At 35.3% G+C, this 15,057-nt stretch overlaps 1 protein-coding gene across 1 annotated transcript in view; it reads right to left on the bottom strand.

The window, feature by feature from the left end:
* WDR37 (WD repeat domain 37) overlaps window positions 1–15,057 on the bottom strand; it is a 36,448-nt gene that overhangs the window by 2,543 nt on the left and 18,848 nt on the right. Inside the window, exons 11-12 of the mRNA XM_015811498.1 lie at window positions 4,244–4,378; window positions 3,187–3,301 (exon numbers count right to left, since the gene is read on the bottom strand). Coding sequence (XP_015666984.1) covers window positions 3,187–3,301; window positions 4,244–4,378 — 250 coding nt within the window. The remainder of the gene's footprint in view (window positions 1–3,186; window positions 3,302–4,243; window positions 4,379–15,057) is intronic.

Here is a 15,057-nt window from a genome sequence, read left to right as displayed (position 1 = left end):
CACCTTCTTGCCACTTTCACCCACTAATGGACCAATCATTTCCTTCACTTTTTTCTTGTTTTTTACATGTTGAAAGAAGCTTTTTTTGTTATTTTTGACTTTGGTCGCAAGCCTTAGTTCATTTTGAGCCTTGGCTTTCCTCACTTCATCTTTGCAGGCTCGGGCTATTTGCTGATATTCTGACTTAGTTATGTGCCCCCCTTTCCACTTTCTATACTTGTCCTTTTTATCTTTCAATTTGTCAGAGAGTTCTTTATGCAGCCATGCTGGTTTCTTTTGAGAGCTGTTATTTTCCCTCTTTGTTGGTATTGTGCTAGACTGGGCTTTTATTATCTCACTTTTCAAAATTTCCCAAGCTTCTTGTGTTGTTTTCCCCTTGAGGATTCTCCTCCATGGAATCCTTCCCAAGCCCTCTCTAAGTTTATTAAAATTAGCTCTCTTGAAGTCCAAGACTTCAAGTTTGACTGTGTTATATTGCTTGTGCTTCCATAATGTTGAATTCTAATATTGCATGATCACTTCCTCCCAAGGTTCCTGTGGCTTCAACACCTTCTATCATTTCATCTCTGTTAGTGAGAATTAGATCCAAAATGGCTAATCCCCTAGTTCCCTTCTCTACCTTTTGGGAGACAAAGTTGTCTGCTAGGTTTGCCAGGAACCTGTTTGATCTTCCACTTGGTGCAGAGTTTGTGTCCCAGTTAATGTCAGGGTAGTTAAAGTCTCCCATTACTATTGTGATGTGCTTCCTACATACCTTAGTCAGCTGACTAGCAAAAAGTTCATCTATTTCCTCTGTTTGGTTGGGTGGCCTGTAGTATACACCTATGGCAATGTCATTTTTCCCCCTTTTATATTGACCCAAATGCATTCAAGACAATTTAACAATTGTCTCACTTAGCAACAGACATTTTGGGCTCAATTGTGGTTGTAAGTCTAGGACTATCTGTATGTTGAAATAAACTTTAAACCTTTTGTTTAAACACTGGTTTGGGCTGAACTCTATGGGTACGGAATGTCCACAGCCTAACTAAAAATGGACAGCATCCTTCCTCAACCTAGTATATTGTGACTGCACTTCTCAAAATGAACACTCTAGGTCAGATTTAATACACTTTGCTTTTTAGATGTAAAATCACACAAAGCAGTGATACATTCAAAAATCTGTTATTGGAATTAGCAGACTTTTTTTGTACAAACCACAAGCTTGTACAAACAGCCTTGAAAAAAATCCTTTTGTGAGAGATAGTTTGGCTGTTACATTACAGTGACTTCATTCACATGACTAACTTAAACAATAACAATAAACAATAACAATAATAAAGTTGGAAGGGACCTTTGAGGTCTTCTAGTCCAATCCCCTGCTCAGGCAGGAAACCCTATACCATTTCAGACAAATGGTTGTCCAGTCTCTTCTTAAAAACTTCAAGTGTTGGAACTTTCACAATTTCTGGAGGCAAGTTGTTCCACTGATTAATTGTTCTAACTGTCAGGAAATTTTTCCTTAGTCCCAGTTCAATGTTTTAATATACAATGGCAAGAAATATAAATAACTCAAATGTTAGACTAAGACTAAGGAGAACCATATTCTCAACTTCTCGAGGTGATTTTGGACCAATCATCATCTTTCAATCTAATCTATCTCAGGGTTGCGATGAGTATAAAAATATAGGTCACCTCATATAAACCACTTGAGTTTCAGCACAAAGCTGAATATAAATATAAGAAAATAAATAAACATTATATAAATGACTTCATACACTCGCAAGCCTAGATACAGAAACAAATACAGAAACAAAGCCCTTTTTTTAAAAAAAAAAGGGCATAAAGTAGGGTTTTTCACACTTCACAAAGCATTTCAAGTTGTTACTGGATTATTTAAGATCTCAGTACATTAAAAAATAGGAACTGGGGGGAAAAAGTAACAGGACACTGCCAGTCTCTATTGCACCTAAGAAACTTATTAAATAAAACAGTTTCACCTGACTCCAGAAGAAATCAAATTTGCTTTTAATTGAATCTCTGTAATGAGATAGTTCCAACTTGTTCTATCACCAGGCTCATCATTATGATGATGATGGCAGAGGAAACATATCAAAAAGTTTTATTAAAGAGGGTTCGGGTAGCTGGTCTACTACTTGTCATTTGGGACAAGGGATTTGTCATATGGTGATCTTTATGGTATGGCTGGCTGAGGAATTCTGGGAAATGAAGTCTACATCTCTTACATTTGCTAAGTTTTAGAGCTTAAAATATGAATGAGAAATCTCTGGATCCTGTTTCCTTAACCTAAGATCTCCCACTGACCAATATTACTGCTTAACTGCAGCACAATTTCAGCCCTTTTGAGACAAGGAATAGCCAACGACTGAAGTTTAAATCCATAGTATCCATAATTTACCATGCCAATCAAAGTTAAAGAAAATATTTCAAGGAGAAAACCAAAAGTCTTGACCTTGTCCACATATGTGACACAGTGTTGCCCATTTTGCATCATTATTCACTGTTTTAGGAGCCTAAATTTTTAGGCTCCTAAAAACCTTTAGGCTGCTAAAAGTATTAACTGACCTCCAAGAGGCTCTCCACCACTGCTTTAAAAGGTGAGGCCATTTAGAATTAAATCCAAACAGGGTCTCAAATCCAGTGAGTTTTAGTTTGCAAGATACCAAACCCTTTTGATGGCCTCCCTGAGAACTACTTATGACCCATTTTCGAAGTTACACCAGCCACATATACACTTGGGCTCATCTGTACGACCATTTGCAGTGCGTGTTCTGCAGTTACGTGATCACACAATTTGCCTTTTTTTTTTTTTTTGGCCTGTTCCCAGTGTTTATTTTCAGCTTCTGGCAAAATCGCCCATTGGGGAAAATGGATTCACTTAACTGTAGTGTTTGCTTAATGACCGTAGCGTTCACTTAATGACTATTGTAAAAAATGGCTGTAACTGATGCCTCGACTTATGACTGCAATAACTTCAACAATAATTCTGGGTTCAATTAGGGTTGTAAGTCAAGGTCTATCCGTAGAGGAAAAGAGTACAACTGTTTTTAATTTAATGGCAATTGCGTGGTTTTCTGCAACAACATGCTAGGTTTCAACTAAATAATAAATATTTTGTAACATGCAGAAAAATAACTTAAGGGAAGAATGAAAGAGATGTTAAAGAAATAACTAAAGTTCTGCTACCTGTCTGTTGCTACGAGGAAGACGTGCTAATCGCACTCCAGACATGTCAAATAATCTAACCTGTCGGTTGTCATGTGGAAGGGCAATGATTTTTTGACCGACACAAACATTAATCCTGTGCAGAGGAGATAAAAAAAAATAAATTAGAAAGCTTGCTAGGAATTGACAGTAGTTCAAGGCCACTGAAAGTGATTTAATTGGAATTTCATGCTACACACAGTTCCCACAAATATAATTTTTATTTTTATTTTACAAAAAAATGGTTTGTTTCTGGTGCTGATGGTATCATAGACATTCACAAAGACATCACCAGATATACCCCATAGTCTTTTGCTAAAGACAAAAAAAAACCCTCTGAAGCTCACACTTATACAGACAAGGTCCATCCTGATTCCCTTAGGAAAGAAAAACCCCTCTGCAGTTAGTACTTAATGGAATGAGCACTAAGGGTCTCTGCTAAAACCATGAATAGAAAAGTTGCACGCAATTCATCTGAAGTACTTTAGCTGTGTAGACTAGTGTTTCTCAACCTTGGCAACTTTTAAAATGACTGGATTTCAACTTCCAGAATCCATCCATCTTAAAGTTGCCAAGATTGAGAAAACACCAGTATAAATGGATCCTTTGCATGTAAATTATTCAAATCAAACAAAATGCGAGGGATCCTAAGGAGAAGAACACGCAGATCACAAATATTCCACTCCCAAATACTAAAAAAAAAGTGATCAATTTGCATTAATTTAAAAGCCTTTTCTGCAAAAATGGTCCAAAAGCACATGGCACCAAAGACCTAATGGGCAAAGCTTAGTTGCCATTGTTTCAAAATAGCACAACTGATTAGACAAAAATCGGTCTTTAGCTGCCACACTAGAATGCTATTTTTCAAACCATGATGCCAAAGACAACAATGCATTTCAGGAAGAAATTAAGAAAAAATGGGCATTTCAAAACAGTAGCTATTTTCTATTATTTTCTACTAACTCTTAAAATATGTTGTGATCTGAGCACCACTTTTTATTAAACAAATGTCTACCAGATTAAATGGACTATGGCTTACCTGTTTACTGCAGAGTCTGTGCGAATAGTGGCAATGGGTGATCTCATATTTTTTAAGTCCCAAACTTTCACAGTACGATCATCACTACCTGAAACTACATTGTCCCCCACAGTGAAAACAGCTGAAGTCACGGTGCTTGAAAGAAAGAAGTTAGAACCACAGTTAACAATGTTACTGAGAATTCAGTAGCAATTTTAAATCTACAGTACCATCCTCACTATTTTGAGAAACAGCAAGGAATATTATCGACATGGAAGCACAATAGCTAGCTGCTGGACTCTGGGTTCAATTATGAACCCTGGCATGTAGTTTAATACTTTTAACATAATAAGATATGTCAAAGTAATAGCTTCTTTCACACACAAAAAAGGGGATATAATTTTGTAACTACATGCTAAATCATATACACATATTATGTATAGTCTTTCCTACACAAAAAGACTATAGGACACCCAATTTTTGTTATAATACTGATCTATTTAAAATTAAATCATTAAAGAAAATATCTGCCACATTTGAATTACAGTGAAGAAAAAAAAATATTTAATTTCAATAACCAGAAATGTATTAACCATTGTATTAACTGGGGTTTTGTTATTTCTTTCATCCTTTTGCCCTAATGGGCAAATCTTGGTTGCCATGATTTTTAAGGCTGTTTTGAAGAAACAAGGGAAACATCCATTCATCAAATTATTTCTTTTACTGCAAAGCTCCTTGCTTGCTCTCACCTACACAGCCTGCTAACAAAGCACTTTAGTTTCCTTCCCTGGTTCATTAGAGTCTGCTTCTCAGCTCAATTTCTATGGATCGCATTTAATGACCTATCCTGTTATAGCTTGGGGTCACACACATCAATTGCTTGGAATTTAGTAATTTTAATTTAAAGTGTCAAGTTGCTCCTGTCACTTCTATTGTACTGTGAGAATCTGACTTCATGTTGTATTCAGCTTACTGATTGAGATTAGTATTACCCAAGTCACAATGGGCTAGTATGTGCAAGGCCTCTTAATTTAAATTGACATCAAATTAAAGTCTAATTAGATCCAAATACCATTGTGTCAGTGGTATGAAGTTTTTAAATGCTGCATCAGAGTGCCACTGAGCTGGTCAGGGTAATTATGTGGCATGAACTAGATGCCTTCAGAGCCCAATTATATAAAGCCTTTGTGTCTGAACTGGCGTGGGGGCATAAGCAATTACAAATGGCCCCTGGTTCCAAGGAAGATCTCCAAACTTACTACACATTCAGAGCAACGAGAATACTGAATCTCCCAAAATATAAGCATTAGGTACTGATATACTCATGCTAGCAGAGGGTGCCGCTCTTCGGCAAGACAACAATCAATTTGATTCCTTCATCATGCATTAGAATTATTCATCTTGTTAAAAGCTTGTTACTTTCAAGCAACCATTCAAATGTCTTTTGAACTTCTGCCCTAAAATGGGAATGATTTTATTCTTTCTACTTCTCTGCATTTACATCCTAATTTACATCCCAAAGTTGCAGTCTCGGTTGCATTAAAAGATATATGTATACAGGAAATCAACTCTAACTGCTCATTGGAGCACAAAAATATATATATAAAAAAGAGAGAGAATACTTGCAGCTCAGAGTTGAACTGTAGGGTCCTTGGGGCTCTTGAAACGTTTTCTTGCAGACATTTCATTACCAATAAGAGTAAACAGTACCCCAAATCAAGGAACTACTCAAGACAACCAATGAAACTAAACTGCAGCTTAATCAAGGAACTACCAAGAACACTTCACCAACAGTGACAGGATAAACCACTTGTATATAAACAGCACTGCATCATCTAGCATTGATGAGGTTATGTATTTTGGGTAATGAAGAAAACAACCAAGCTCTGAAAATACCAAGGGCCCCATTGAGCACAAAAGATCCATTGAACACAACATATGCAAAATACTTTCTCTGCCAAAGCAGGGCTGTGATCATATAAAAGGGACTAGTGAACAGACCTGTTTTATGGGCTTTTGACTGACTGAGGTAACCTTCAAGCAGATTTACCTGCTCTGCATTGAAAGATCCTGAACCAATGGTGGGATTCAGCCGGTTCCACCACTTACTGGGGATTCTTAAAAAAGCTTGAACAGGAATACCACAATATTTGTGCACAATAACTCATAGTTGAAAAGCCACCTAGTTCTCAGGAATTAAACCCAACCATTTCCTTGTTTAAATCTTCTCTTCCAATCTATGGCTGCAATTCTCTAACTGTTCTTCCCTCAACTCCAATGTGGTTCTTTTGATACTGGACAAACATGCAAATCTCTCCTACACTTTGCAAATAATTGTTTTATGTTGATGTCACAATGTAATATTATAGCAATAAAATATTATGTTCCTTTCTTTAAAAGGTTGTCTTAAAAAGCACTGGTAGACTACCATGTGTCTGTGCAGGAACATGTATGCATGCTTATTCATATTTTATTTGATTTTTGCAATACTCATTTATTTATTTAAACTATTTAAATGGCTGACCATTTCAAAGCAGTGACATTAAGTTTCTATACATCACATTACACACAATAGCTTTTACATTCTTACTGCAAGCCATTTAAATTTTCCATACATCCTTCTAGAAGTCATTTTGTCCTTTGTCAAACAGATAAAACCTGTCAATAATGAGTTCCCATTTTGTGTTTTAAGTTGGTGGATGTTATCAGAGACCTCTCAAGCAGGGCAAAAGAATAATCCTTATCCAAACATTTTTTTCTCAAGCAAGATTATCCAGATATTTCCAATGGTAAGCAATCAGAGCCTTTGCTGCTAAAAACAGAAAAATAATACGATTCTTGTTTTGAAACTTTTCATACCTTCCATTAAGCACAAGAATATGGATGAATTTGGTGTGAATTAAACTATTTGGTTATTGCTCTGATTTTATTAAAGTAAGTTACTGTACTATTTCACAAAATGTGAATTCTCTCTCACGTTGTTTTTAACATGGAATGAAATCGTTCCTCAAGCTTTGGAATGAAATCTATGTATTTAATGGCATTTCAAGGCCACTCCAAATATCAAAGGACTATAGGTAGCTGACAAACAATAATGTAGCTAAAATTAACAATTAATCCAAGAAAGTTTCTATTAAAAAAACCCAAAACATTAATATATGGATTATATTTGGCTTACATCTGTGGATCCAAGAGAGGCAGTAAACTTCACAAATTAGGAACAAGTCAGGGAAAATAAACTGAAATTCAATTCAAGTAAATAATTTTAATAGACAATTTGAAGGTGGCCTTTGGTCTACCAATTCCTCAGATGCTAAGAGATACCTTGTGATTACCAACTATGGCCTTTCCCAGAAATGCAGCCAGTTATCTCTGGATCCATGGAACTCTAGCAATTATCTCACTTTGTGAGTGTAGTTGGAAAAGTTAAATGAACAAAATATGAATTATTTTCCTCCAGTCCTACTTAACATTTTGGCTCAGTTTAAAATTCTGAGTTCAGCCTTTGGAACCTAAATGGGTTGAGGCCAAACCTTAAAAAACAGAGAAGGAACTGGAAACCTGAAGGATAATCTAAAGGGGAAAAATGCATATTAGAAATGGAAATTAAATATATGGCCAGATGGCAGAAATGGCAAATACAAATATTAAAATTTTACCAAAATTAAGAAACACTAAAATAGGAAGCAATAATCAAACTACTTCAATATTTCTTGAAAGAAAATGCAAACAGTGGCGAAAGAAGAAAGCACCTATCATTCCCTCTATTTTACCTCATAGGAAAAGAAACTGACATGGGGCAGATGATAGAGAGGCTGTGCAAGGGAAAATTATCCACTAAGCCCTCCGACTGAGATCAATACAAAGCATTAAACCAACCGAAACTCCAATTAGATAGCATTTAATTTAACAGCATGTGGCACTGAATAGCCTTTATTTTTTATTACACACATACACACACACACAAACAGAGGCTATTCATTCTCCATCATCAACAATCCACCATTGAGAATTACAGACTGTAACCTATCCTGAGGGGCAGTGCTAGTTGGTAGACCATTCTTCCCCCACTGAGAGAGGAACTAGCCCAAAGTCATCTAACTGACTTTGTACCCAAGGGAGAACTAGGACTTGGGTATCTCGCTCCTACTCCAGCACCTTAACTACTACTCTACATCGACTGTCATAAACAGCTATAGTTATAGACCCAGACCCTGATAAAAAATATAGATAGAAAAATAAAAAATAAAAACAGAGAAATAAAAATTCATTCACACAAGATAAAGCTCTGAAAAATACTGACAGAATATAGAGCAACCATGAATTTTATTTTTCAGAGAGTGGTGTTCTTTCTGAAGATAGTTTAAAGATAAAACATGTGAAAAGGAAGAAAGAACAGGAATCTGCAAGAGGACCATCAACCATGATAACAAAACAGAAGACCAAACAGATAAACCAGCAACAGTCTTTCTGATAACTAAGTGACATGCATCATATCTCAATTAAAATCAATTATATTAAAATATGCAGAAATGCATGAAAACCTGCTTATGCCAATGCTATGCAAATAAAATAAAATTTTATTACAGAATGCTCTTTGCCTTTTGCAAAAGATTGTAAATGTTTATTTATGTTCTGCCTTTATTTTTTTTATAAATATTTGAAGGTGGCAAACATACCTAATAATTGGGAGATCACGCATTCCATATTTTTTCTGGCAGTCTACAAAAGAATATGGCTACCCCAAAACTATTTCTAAAAAACCTGAAATTAACACTCATATTTGAATGCCTATCATAAAATATTGCTTCACGGTGCTCTTATTTTAAATGTTGCTGAATTATCATTTACAAATATTTCAACTGGAGAGGGAGAGACTAAAACCTAAGGTCATTACCACCTTTCCAAATATTTTACATAAAAATTTTCATCAATATCCCCAGTTAGCAAGCTCTTGGAAGAAAGGTCTTTAAAAAAAACAAATAAAGGAATAGTTTATTAATCTATTGCAAAAAACCAAGGTTCTTGTGACATTTTCAAGATTACTTCCAATCTAATAACAGATGTGACGCAAGTTCTTCTGACAGGAATTGAGACCAAGATTGATTTATTAACAATAGTTTATTATTATACATAAACCTGTGTATCACATAAAATGTTCAGGAGCAAGAAAAAGCTGGTTCTTCACACAGCTTATTGATTCTTTCATGCTGCCCATAATTGGGATGGTTTAAAAATATTGCAGATAACTAGAAATTCATTTTATTTCACTTGTGCAGATGGCATATCAATTTGCATTGTAGAATTATCACAATATTGCACTAATATCTTCAATATTCTCCAATTCATGCATCAAATGAAGAAAGCATACACCTACAGAAGCTTACCCTAAAACATACTTGTTTAATTTTAAAGTTCTGCCAGATTCTCACTTTCATAGGTAGGTTAATAAACAGATAAAGGGGTCATACATTTTTATCAATAAATGCATTTATTTCACAAAGCATGAGAAATTCTCATGGATCATTTACCAACTACATAAATGCATCTGAAACAATCCCTTAATGACCACATTTAATTAAGCAAAGCCTGCAAATTTAAATCCTCCAAAAATGATACTTCATTAAGAGAGCATAGTACTAAATTTTAAAAAATGTGTTGTGGGTTTTTTTGTTCCAATTTAATGCAACTTTCAAGTACTATAATTTGCAGCTTTGACATGAGGCTATTACATAATTGCTCCAATGACAAACAATACAGGAGCGAGGCCAACACTTTTAACTTATCCACTAAATTGAGGTATAAACACAAAATTAATGGAAAGCAGGAGGTTAAATAGAGTATTCAGTTAATGCATTTGCCCATTCTTTGGAGCTTTAATGATGAAAAATACAGTTCAAAGTGCACTTGAATCTGAAAAGTTTAACAAACTAAGGAAGCGAAGGTCGTTCAACGTTTCCCCTTATTTTTCTCTCACTGGATGCTGGATTCTTATGCAGCTGTAGCCAACTTAAAACTGTGGTTAACATCTCTTCAACTAAATTAATGAAAAATGTCAACAAGAGATCATTAGGCTCTATGTTAATGGAACGCTAAAAGGCATTAGGCTTTTAATAACTCAACAACGGATGACAGGTATCTTTGGGCATAAAAAAAGTTGGCAAAGAGATATTATTCATAAGACACCCTGATATGGTGGGTTCCCCAAAGGGAGTTTGGTGTGCTACTACCATTCTCCAGAAAAAGTTCAGACTCTGCCAAACCCCAGCAAAACTCATTTATCTTGTCGTAGGAAGCACCAGAGCATGTACTTCCAGCTGACAAAGTGGCATTCTCTCACCACACACCGCTGCCTGAACTGGAATATCCTGCTCCCTCTGTGGGTCTCAATCAACAGAAAGACTGTAATGCTAGCACTCCTCATTAGGACTAACAGCTGTCTCCCCAGTCACACAGAGACACAAAACTGTTTTGCATAACAATCTGCTGAAATTTCACATTGGGGCTGGGTAGGAGGAGGTGGGGGCAGAAAATATGAGGCAGAAAATGCTGGACCATGAAATGGTGATGCAGAGTGCAGCTTGGAACAGCTTTGAAAAAAAATTAACACTGTGGTGTCCATTTCACTCACACAGCATGACATTTTAGACAGAGTTAAGAGCTTTTTTAAACACACATACACGGATACATTTTTTATAAAAGGGCCGGTTTCCAGAAAGCAGTGCGTTTATTACATATAAAAATAGATGTTCTAACTTTTATGTTTTATCTATTTATGTATCCAATTTGGAGCCTGCCAATCTCCCTCTATGGTAGGGTACAATTAAAACATAAAACCAAATAAATATTATATTCCAGTAGGAGGCAGTTAAGACAAGAATAAAATATTTAAAGTTAAAAAGGGGGAGATTTTGTGGGGGACCTTGATTCTTTTAATCATTCATTCCTATACATACATAGTATAGTATCAGAAACCATAAATGCTTGGATTTTCCAATCAACAATTCCCTTTAAAATATTATGGGCTTTTTCCATGGTGCAACATTTGCTGATGACAAATACTAGAAAATGTGTTACTCAGATACATGCAATATCTTTTTTTTAAAGAACAATATTATGTAACAATTGTAATATTGTTTTCAACACTCTCAAGACTCATTAGGAATATTTATAACACGTACATATCATACAGAGAATACCAGTATCCTGCATACAAAGTTAACTACTGGCGTGGCTTTAAGTATAAATAAAAAGCAAAACTATCACTAATAAAACTGAAGCACTACTAATTCAAGATGGTAGAGCGAAAAAGTCAGTGTTTTTAAACAATTAAAAAAAAAAAGATCTGCATGGACATCAGTACTGATGCTGGAATATTTAGAAAAACTGGGAGCTTGCAAACATATGACAATATTCAGTATAGGAGAGATTTACTATATTTTCAGCAATATATTTTAATTCCAATTATTCACTTTGTTTTCCATTATTATCTATCATTTTAAGGTAGCTGTTTATTTCTCTCATCTGGAAGTCTTCATTAATTTGAGGTTGCATATAGACCTTTTTCAAAAAGAAATGATTGAATCCAGTCAAGTCATTATTTTTGCAAATTTAATTTCAGTTACTTGAAAGTTACAAAATGTTCTATGAAATAAAAATAGAAAATGAGGACATCAGTCTCATATCTTTGGATTAGAAATGAGTTTGGAAATATTTCCTTCCATTTACAAATGAAATTCCCTGTTCACAAGCATCAAGGTCTGATTTCTACAAGTCCTGCCTCAGCATACTTCCTCTAAGGTCTTTTCTGAAATTATTAAGATAAGATATCTTTAATATATAATGATCTGCAATCTAACAAACACTGAATTATCCTTGGGTTCATTGATAATGACCACAATGTTCTGAAGCCATTTTAAATAAAAAAAAACAGTCATAAAAAGGAGAAATAAAATTATGTGCCAGATAGAATGAAATTGCGAAAGGAAAGAAAGAAATAAGCAGTGCCTGGGTTTAATCCTTCAGACATTCAAAGTAGGAACTTGAAGCAATTATAATGGTTTAAATGGATATTGGATAGGCTGGTGAAAAACATGGCTACTAATAGCTTCCAGTTATTATAACCATAAATTCCACAATATCAGTTACCAGAAACATCGGTGGAATAGCATTACTCAACCCATGTCCTAATAGTGGTACAATCCCTGCCTATTAGTTAAATAGATATTTGATCTCTTCCAGCATAGTTCTTCTGTTTTTGTACATAACTGTCCTTAATCTTTATATAAAATTCTTGACCTATCCAAGTCTCACCTTTCCATCCCTCTGATCAGATGCCATCCTCTTCTCTAAAATGCTTGCTGAAAATAACTGAAAAACTGATACGGAGTTAAGATAGTCCTCAACTTACAACCATTCCTTTAGTGACCATTTCAAGTTCCAACAGCATTTTAAAAACTGTCTTACATTTACAACTACATTTACAACTACCGTAGCATTCCCTAGGCTCACATGATCAAAACCTGGGCACTTGGCATCTGGCATGTATTTATGATGGTTGCAGAGTCCCAGGGTCATGTGATCACCATTTGCAACCTTCTCAGCTGGCTTTCCAACAAGCAAAGTCAATGGAAGGAGCCAGGTTTGCTTAACTACCACGTGGTTCACTTAACAAATACAGTGATTTATTTTATAACTGTTGCAAAAAAAGTTATGACAATAGGTATGATGCATTTAACAACCATCTTTCTTCACAACAAAAAATTTGGTCCAAATTGTAGTTGTAAGTCGAGGACTATCTCTAGGCCAACAGTCCATCCAGAACACTGGCTATAGGCACGGGTTGTGGTGCTTTTTTTCCAAGCTCCCTGATGGTGCTATAACTGAAGCTGACACCTCTGGTTGCAAAGCAACTGTCATGTGTCTGATTAACGAAACACTTTAAAGAACTTTCAGGCATTTTTTTTAACCTAAAAGCATTTATTAAGGTTACAGAGATGTCAGTACGGCATGGTGGAATGCTTAGATCTGATTTTCTTTTCCATTGCACATACATTCCAGGCATTTTTCCCTCCCCTATTTTGGGGTCATGGTTTACATCTTCCAATTAACTTGGAAGATGTGATTCACTTCCGGTTCCTTTTTCCCGGGCTTTCCTTATTTTCCTCCCCTTTCACTGTTGCCTGATTTAACTATAAAAATACCAGACAGTTCTGCATATTGTCAAAGCAAGAATATACAGTATTTGCAGCGTTGACAGCAACACTGTATCATTAAGCCTAAACAACAGCTTTATTAAAGCAAATTAATTCTGAGCACTATGTATATTCAATTAATACCACGTGGAAGTTCATTAACATCACCATCTGATATAAAGTCACTATACTCCACAGAAGAAAATGTGCTTATTTCTCCATGCTGGTTTTTTTTCTTTTCCTAGAAGACATAACTTTAAATCGACGCACTTGCAACTCCTACTGAAATATGCTCATAAAACTTTTTTTAAAAAACCTCAACAAACCCCATGATTAAGCATGGCATTCCTCACAGAAATTATAAAAGGCTGAACATAGAAAGAAATATTTCTCATTTTGAGTTTCAAAACAGGATTTAGGCGCCATCTGCTGGGGGGAAAATTAATCCCCCAAAATTGTTTGTGGGTTTTACTACATTTCAGCTGTAAATTTCCAACTTGTGATTTAAAAATGTGCTGCCACATTCAGTAATATAAGTTTGGTGTCTTGGCAACTGATCACTTGTCCAAGAAAAGAACATGCAATTCTATTTTTTTTACAGAACAGCAGCATTAAACAAACATCTAGAAAGATTCAATTTTCACTTTTTATGAGAATAGAGCACTAGCTGTATATGTCTCCCACTTATTATCAAAGAGTACATCTTAATCCAGCCTTTCTAGACATACATCCTCTACAAATACAAGCAGTAGATTAATATGATCTCCTCTAGGTCTTTAAAATCAATAAACATTCTTTGCCATTTAAAAGTAAGCGCCAAGATTTTTTTTTAAAACTGTTTTACAGAATCAATGCTACAACTATCAATAGCAAATGCAGATTACAATGCAGTGCCAGAGACATTAAAAAGGGAAATCTATGTTCTTTGCCACATTTGAATGCCAATCAAGCTATTATTTGACTTTGAATTCTTTCCATAAAAAATTTAGAATATTCCCTGAGACTTCCTATGAGAAAAAAATAGTAACTGAATAGGAGCTTCTGCGTTTGTTTCAAGCAAGAACTCCTTGAACAAGAAATGTATTATTAGAAAAAGATTTCATAAAAACAATTCACATATTCAGCTTCATGGCATTGCCAAAGATAACAGAATTAACATCAGCCCTTCAAGATTTCTACCAATGGAAAGCAGCCTACAAATAGATTATTACAGTAAAAAAGCAAATACATACATTCTTGAGCTTTTTGATACAAAACTGATTTAAGTATTAAACTATTAATTATATTAATGAATATCAAGTATTATATCTATAAAAGTACATTGTTAAGATATACAGAAGCAAACAGTAAGCAAATTCATGAATACAGAGTGATGAAGAAAAATGTATCAAAATATATAATAAAAACTCCACATGCAGAAGATAATGCTGAAACAATCGGAGGACTTCCGGTGGCAGGCGATTTCGCTGGTCGCAGCTGTTTGCTGCCTCCCGCCTGTTTTGCGTAAAAGCCGGTTTGACAGCCAGCATCAGCTGTCAAACGGCTTGATACCTTTCCCCTGGGCATAAGGGGATAGGTGAGCTGCCCGGGGTAGGAGTTGAGTTCCCGAGTCGTCCTATATGGACGATGTAGGTGAGAACT

Source organism: Protobothrops mucrosquamatus, unplaced genomic scaffold, assembly GCF_001527695.2.
Source record: "Protobothrops mucrosquamatus isolate PMUCROS unplaced genomic scaffold, P.Mucros_1.0 scaffold42, whole genome shotgun sequence".
NCBI lineage: Eukaryota > Metazoa > Chordata > Lepidosauria > Squamata > Viperidae > Protobothrops > Protobothrops mucrosquamatus.
Note: the sequence above shows the minus strand (reverse complement) of the source record. Positions and strands in the feature narration are given on the sequence as shown.